The 7,411-nt window shown below is 50.3% G+C and overlaps 1 protein-coding gene across 1 annotated transcript; it reads left to right on the forward strand.

The window, feature by feature from the left end:
• Positions 1–5,283: 5,283 nt before the first annotated feature.
• LOC121062872 (olfactory receptor 14C36-like) lies at positions 5,284–7,405 on the forward strand. Its single transcript, XM_040543159.1, has one exon. The coding sequence runs from the start codon at positions 5,313–5,315 to the stop codon at positions 6,003–6,005; it is 693 nt and encodes a 230-aa protein (XP_040399093.1). The 5' UTR covers positions 5,284–5,312; the 3' UTR covers positions 6,006–7,405.
• Positions 7,406–7,411: the final 6 nt, after the last annotated feature.

The following is a 7,411-nucleotide window of genomic DNA, read 5'->3' on the forward strand; positions in this document are numbered from 1 at the left end:
TATGAGACTTTGAGTCTATGAGCCTTTGAGTCTATGAGTCTACGAGTCTATGAGTCTACGAGTCTATGAGTCTACGAGTCTGAGTCTATGAGTCTTTGAGTCTACGAGTCTTTGATTCTACGAGTCTTTGAGTCTATGAGTCTTTGAGTCTTTGAGTCTATGAGTCTTTGAGTCTATGAGTCTACGAGTCTGTGAGTCTTTGAGTCTATGAGCCTTTGAGTCTATGAGTCTACGAGTCTATGAGTCTACGAGTCTATGAGTCTACGAGTCTGAGTCTATGAGTCTTTGAGTCTATGAGTCTTTGAGTCTACGAGTCTTTGGGTCTACGAGTCTATGAGTCTTTGAGTCTACGAGTCTATGAGTCTTTGAGTCTACGAGTCTTTGAGTCTAAGAGTCTTTGAGTCTATGAGTCTTTGAGTCTTTGAGTCTTTGAGTCTATGAGTCTTTGAGTCTACGAGTCTATGAGTCTTTGAGTCTACGAGTCTACGAGTCTATGAGTCTATGAGTCTTTGAGTCTACGAGTCTATGAGTCTTTGAGTCTATGAGTCTTTGAGTCTACGAGTCTATGAGTCTTTGAGTCTACGAGTCTTTGAGTCTACGAGTCTTTGAGTCTATGAGTCTATGAGTCTACGAGTCTATGAGTCTTTGAGTCTATGAGTCCGTGAATCTATGAATAAGGCCACAAAGGAGGAGGTGAGGTGACATGAAGTGACTGTGGCCATGGATAAGTGCACACTGCACCAGGTACACCGCTGAAGGAACTGTGCCTCATGGATAAGGCCACACCAGAGCAGGCACACCCCAAGGGGATGGAGGCCTCTTAATAAGCCAGCACCGGAGCAGGGGCAAAGGGAGGAGTTCATTGCAATGTTAAAACCTGTGGCCCTTTTGATTCTCTACCTCATCCAACTGCAGGGGAGTGAGTGTCTGTGTCGTGCTTTGCTTTCCACCAAGGTTAAACCACAACAGGTCTTTGTGGATGCATCAGGAGTGTTGCCAGCAGGGGAAGGAAATAAACTTTCCCCCTCAAGTCTAGTAAGACCTCGGTTGGAATGCTGTGTCCAGTGTTTTGCTCCCCGTTACAAAAGAGACATGGGACATACTGGAAAGAGTCCCAGGAAGAACCACAGAGATAATGACAGGACTGGAGCATCTCTCCTATGAGGAAAGGCTGAGAGAGCTGGAACTGCTTAGTGTAGAGAAGAAAAGGCTCAGGGAGATCTCATATAGAAATACCTGAAGGGAGGGTGCAAAGAGGATGGAGCCATGCTTTTTCCAGTGGTTCCCAGTGGCAGAACAAGACGCAGGAGGTTCCCTCTGAACATCAGAACATACTTTACTCTGTGGGTGACTGAGAACTGGCACGGGCTGTCCAGAGAGGCTGTGGAGTCTCCCTCCGTGGAGATATTCAAAAGATGTCTGGACATGATCCTGGACAAGTGCATCTGGGTAGCCCTGCTTGCCCAGGGGGGTTGGACAAGATGACTCCCAGAGGCTCCTTTCAAGTTAAACCATTTTCTGACATATCTGCAGGGCCCCAGGGTGTCTCTCTTAAACCCAGCTCAAGAAAGTTATGGCTTTCCTGGATATCATATGTGGTATATCCCAGCTGTAGGCAATTGTGCTGGGCACCTGACAAAGCCCTAGACACCTTTCTTATGTGATTAAAATGAGACCCCTTGGATTAAATAACGTTCATATGCGGGGATATGTACTCGTCTTAACTTAGTTTGCCCTAAGTATACACGTCTGGTCTAATTTTGGGTGGTCAAGGATATTCACTTTGGTCAAGGATACCCACTTTTTCACAAGGATATTTCACTTTTATTCGCAGTGGTCAAAGAATTCCCTTTGAGAAACAGCCAAGAGCAGGTTGAGAGGCTGTGGGTAAAAATTAAGGACCAGACCAACAAAGGACATCTTGTGGTTGGAGTCTACTACAGGCTGCCTGATCAAGAGGAGTCTGTCGATGAGGCCTTCTTGCTCCAACTACAAGAAGCATCGCGCTCACAGGCTCCCATCCTCCTGGGGGATTTCAACCACCTGGATGTTTTCTGGGAAAGCCACATGTAAGCAATCCAGGAGACTCCTGGAGTGCACTGAGGACAAATTCCACGTCCAGGTATTAGGCAAACCAAGCAAAGGAGAAGCGTTACCGGACCTGGTGCTCACCAATGTGGAAGATCTCATTAAAGAGGTTAAGATTGGAGGAAGCCTGGGTTGCAGTGACCGTGCCGTGGTTGAGTTGGTGATCTCGAGGGATATGGGCCCTGCTAAGAGCAAAGTCAGGACCCTGAACTAGAGGAGAGCCAACTTCCAGCTGTTCAAAGAATTAGTGGGTGAGATCCCATGGGACATGGTCCTTAGGGACAGGATCTGATCAGAGCCGGCAACTCTTTGAGGGCATTTTCTTTGGAGCACAAGAGCTCTCTGTTCCCATATGCAATAAATCAAGCAGGGAAGGCAGGAAACGGGCACGGCTGAACAAGGACCTGCTGGTCAAACTTAGGCAAAAGGAGCAAATGCACAGACAGTGGAAACAGGGCCATGTACCCTGCAAGCAAAAAGCAAGTTTGGGACCTCCTGACACAACTTAGCAACTAGAAGTCTATGGGGCCTGAGAACACGCATCTCAGGGTCCTGAGGGAATTGGCTGATGTAGTCGCCAAGCCACTCTCCACCATATTTGAAAAGTCCTGCCAGTCAGATGAAGTCCTTGGTGACTGGAAAAAGGGAAACATCACTCCCGATTTTTTAAAAAGGGAAGAAAGGAGGACCCAGGGAACTAGAAACCAGTGAGCCTCACCTCTGTGCCTGGCAAGATCATGAAACGAATCCTGAAGGCAATGTTAAGGCACACGCAGGACAAGGAGGTGATCCAGGACAGCCAGCATGGCTTCACCAAGGGCAAATCCTGCCTGACCAACCTGGTGGCCTTCTCTTATGGAGTGACTGCATCAGTCGACAAGGGAAGACTGACCAATGTCATCTACTTGGGCTTCAGTAAGGCCTTTGACACAGTCCCGCACAACATCCTAATCTCTAAATTGGAAAGATGTGGATTTGAAGGGTGGACCATCCGGTAGATAAGGAATTGGCTCAATGGCTGCACCCAGAGAGCAGTGGTCAATGGTTCTATGTCCAGGTGGAGGCCAGTGATGAGCGGTGTCCCTCAGGGGTCTGTCTTGGGACCGGCGTTTTCACTATTGACCTATTAAAGCAGGTCCAGAAGTGGGCCACAAAGATGATCAGAGGGCTGGAGCACCTCTCCCGTGAAGAGAGGCTGAGAGAGGTGGGGCTGTTTAGTCTAGAGAAGAGAAGGCTCCAGGTAGACCTTACTGCAGCCTTTCAATACTTAAAGGGGTCTTATAAAAAGGATGGAGAAAGACTCTTTACTCGAGTAGATAATGATAGGACAAGGGGGAAGGGTCATAAACTAAAAGAAGATAGATTTAGATTAGACATTAGGAAGAAATTCTTCCCTCTAAGGGTAGTGAGGCACTGGAACAGGTTGCCCAGAGAAGCTGTGGTTGCTCCATTCCTGGAGGCGTTCAAGGCCAGGTTAAATGGAGCCTTGGCCAACCTGATCCAGTGGGTGGCATCCCCACCTATGGCAGGGGGGTTGTAGATGATCTTCCAACCCAAGCCATTCTATGATTCTCTGATCTCTGGCCTACAGTCAATAATAAGGAAGGATGTAAGTATGCTCAGAGGGTTTCCATTACAGCTCACAAAAACTAGCAGTTATCCTAGAGTCACCTAGTGTTTGCATCTCCCCACGGAATAAAGACCGGGGCTCAGAGCAGCAGCTCCCATGCAGGCACATTTGCACACCTGGACTGAACCAGGAGGAATCTCAGCTCCTGTGGGTGTGGGGGTGCACGGGGGGAACTGAATCCTGCCTAGCCTGCAGGCCTCCAGCTCGAGAGGAGATGCCTGCATTGCATCAGCTAGTCACTGACCTGAACAAGGGCAACCAACAACCCCTCTCTGGCCTTTTTTTTTTTTTTTTCATGGGTGTCCAGAGGGAACGTGTACACTTTACAAAGCACGCTCTGGTAAGACAAACTATGCCACTGGAATCAGTCTCTGTTGTTTAGAGAAGGCCAAGTGGTGATTACTTCAGATGCTTCAAAGCATGATCCCCAGAGGGACCCTGCTGTTGGCCCTGGAGCCCCAGGGACATGTGCAGGGAGCCCAGAGGGGCAGAACAAAGGAGGCCTTGGGCTGGTTCTGTGCTACTCCTGGGCAGGAGGGAGCTCCTGGCAAGTGTGGAGAGCCAGCTCTGCCCAGCAGCAGCTCCTCTGCACAGCGCAGCAGGGCTGGGGGCACTGCCTGCAGCTGGCACGGGGAGAGAAGGGAGGCAAGGAGAGCAGAGTGGCAGGATGGCCGAGCTCACGGCGTGGGAGGAATCTGCACGAGCCTGGACACGGTGAGTCTCCGGCAGCAGGGCAATGTGGATGAGGAGTCAGCCTGCCCAGGGAGCTGCGGGCAGAAGCTGTGGGGGGAAGGAGCCTGTCTTCATTTTTGTGTTCTTGTTGTAGGGCAGGCTATATGCTGAGGGTTGATGAGGACCTTTGTGTTGTCCGAGAGCCCTTGAGCAGCCCCTGTGGATCAGCATCCTTGTCATGGCCTCTTCATTACATTCTGCACAGCTAAAAGGGCGGCGATCGTACCTGCTCCTTGAGCTGCTCCCCTCTTCTCCCAGAACAGCCCGGTTCCTTTTTCAGCGTAACCTCTGAGTGCAGCATCTGAGGATGCTGCAAGCACCAAGCAGACGGGCACAAGGGTTAAAACTAAACTCTAAAACTCTTTGGAAATAGACAGATGTGCTGCACCTCTCCTCTGTGGAAGAAGGTGCTGTGAAGTAGACATGACCCTTCAGGAGCCGATGGGCAGAGGCGCCCCCTCTGTACAGGACACTCAGCCAGCACAAACCAAGGAGATGCACAAAGATCCTCCTGGAAAGAAATGCAATGTGAGGGCTTAGGAATGAAGGGCGTTTTGCTCAGAGAAGCTTGTTGTAAATTTCTGTTGTTTTTCTACTTTGGCAGGGTCCACCAGCAGAGGATCAGATGTTCAACATCAGCTCCATCACCGAGTTCCTCCTCCTGCCATTCACAGACACGCGGGAGCTGCAGCTCCTGCACTTCGGGCTCTTCCTGGGCATCTACCTGGCTGCCCTCCTGGGCAATGGCCTCATCCTCACCGCTGTAGCCTGCGACCACCGCCTCCACGCCCCCATGTACTTCTTCCTCCTCAACCTCGCCCTCCTCGACCTGGGCTGCATCTCCACCACTCTCCCCAAAGCCATGGCCAATTCCCTCTGGGACACCAGGGCCATCTCCTACTCAGGGTGTGCTGCACAGGTCTTTTTGTTTGTCTTCTTTATTGGAACTGAATTTTCAGTTCTCACCATCATGGCCTATGACCGCTACATTGCCATCTGCAAGCCCCTGCACTACGGGACCCTCCTGGGCAGCAGAGCTTGTGCCCAGATGGCAGCAGCTGCCTGGAGCTGTGGTTTTTTCAATGCTGTCCTGCACACCGCTGATACACTTTCACTGCCCCTCTGCCGGGGCAATGCTGTGGACCAGTTCTTCTGCGAAATCCCCCAGATCCTCAAGCTCTCCTGCTCAGAGGCCTACCTCAGGGAAGTTGGGTTACTTACGGGTAGTATTTCTTTATTTTGGGGTTGTTTCACTTTCATCATGCTCTCCTACGTGCAGATCTTCAGGGCCGTGCTGAGGATGCCCTCTGAGCAGGGCCGGCACAAAGCCTTTTCTACGTGCCTCCCTCACCTGGCCGTGGTCTTCCTGTTTATCAGCACTGCCATCTTTGCCTACCTGAAGCCCCCTTCCAACTCCTCCCAATCCCTGGACCTGGTGCTGGCAGTTCTCTACTCGGTGGTGCCGCCAGCAGTGAACCCCGTCATCTACAGCATGAGGAACCAGGAGCTCAAGGATGCAGTGAGGAAACTGTTCGAGTACTTCCAGCATCAATAAGGCGCCCATCATTCTAACAGGCCACTCAGCACAGACAGAAGAGACTCTAGAAACTTTGCATCCCTGATGCTGCCTTACTCACTAATTAGCTTTATTTGTAGGAATGTACGGGCTTGTATCGCAGAATGAGGGTGAGATGACCGAGGCCTGAAGGATGTGTCGGAAGATCAGGTGAGGAACTCCTGCTGTGCGTGTGGCCTTGGGTGTGTAACCGACGACGGTGATAAAAAGAACGAGACCTGAGCACGTGCAAGAACTGGGTTCCACCAGCAAACACGGTGAGGAAGACTACCAGCGACCACCAGAAGACCCTGAAAGACCACCAGTAGAAATAAACGGGGACGTTTACATATTCTAAGGAGTTCCAGAAAGTAACAGTACCGATGCGTTAATTATTTTTTGGAAATCCGATGGATATGTATGCTCTGATTGCATATAACCTCTGTCGCTTGAACAACTCGGCGCACACACCAGGTGGAGCAATCCCCTGTGGGCCCAGCACCACAATTAATGAAATTTCTGCTTTCTTCTCCAAATTGAATCTTAGAGAGTTTCTTCGACCCGCTTTTACAATCTTACCAGCTGCTAAGTCCAGGTTGATCTTCCTGGGAGCAGCGCCGGTACTTTGATAACCCACCAACCGATGTGACCGGGAGCTTTGCTCCTTACCATTGCCTCCATGTTCGTTTTGCCAGCTCTGTGCCTCAGTTTTGCTGATTGTTCCCCTTTCCTTTCTTATTTTTAGGCCAATCTTTTCTTCTTAACCCAAACTTTTATTTTTTAGCCCAATCTTTTCTTCTTAACCCAACCTTTTCTTATTTTTAACCCAAACAACACTCCCACATTCTGTCTCTTTCCTTATCAATCTGTACACGTGACCACCTCAGCCCTGCGAAGCTTTGTACTTACAAAGATGAGCTGCTCAGGAATTTAAAAGCCGCGGGGGAGAAGGTAGAAATGAGGATCCTGAAGGAGGGAGACGAGGCACAGAAGAGGACTTGAGGTGAATAGGATCAGGTGCACGGGTGGTGGTTTCCTCCTTCCTTCCAGTGGCAGGGATCAATATTGAAAGGAACGGGCAGATCAATACGTGGCGCCGAGGCTGGTGCCACTGACAGAGTTTTGGGTTTCTTGATCATGGGGAGGTCTACGTGACACTGAGCCCACTGACTCCTGATGGGGAGCACCTTTCTTTGAGAGATCTTCGCCCAGGAGTCAGCAGGGCTGATGGACAGGGCTTTAAACTAGATCTGAAGGGGGACAGGGACAAAACCAGGCCCAGCGGTGCCAAGCTGTGGGACCGCACGACAATTTTGGAGGAACTGCACGATAATGAGGCCCTTCAGTCTTGGCTGCAGTGACAGTGAGATGGCGGAGTTCAGGATCTTAGAATCATAAAATCATAG

Source organism: Cygnus olor (genome assembly GCF_009769625.2).
Source record: "Cygnus olor isolate bCygOlo1 chromosome 34 unlocalized genomic scaffold, bCygOlo1.pri.v2 SUPER_34A, whole genome shotgun sequence".
Lineage (NCBI taxonomy): Eukaryota > Metazoa > Chordata > Aves > Anseriformes > Anatidae > Cygnus > Cygnus olor.

What these genes read in the sequence shown, in the direction of transcription:
- LOC121062872 (XM_040543159.1), top strand. Translation starts at nt 5,313, where the DNA reads ATGGCCAATTCCCTCTGGGACACCAGGGCCATCTCCTACTCAGGGTGT.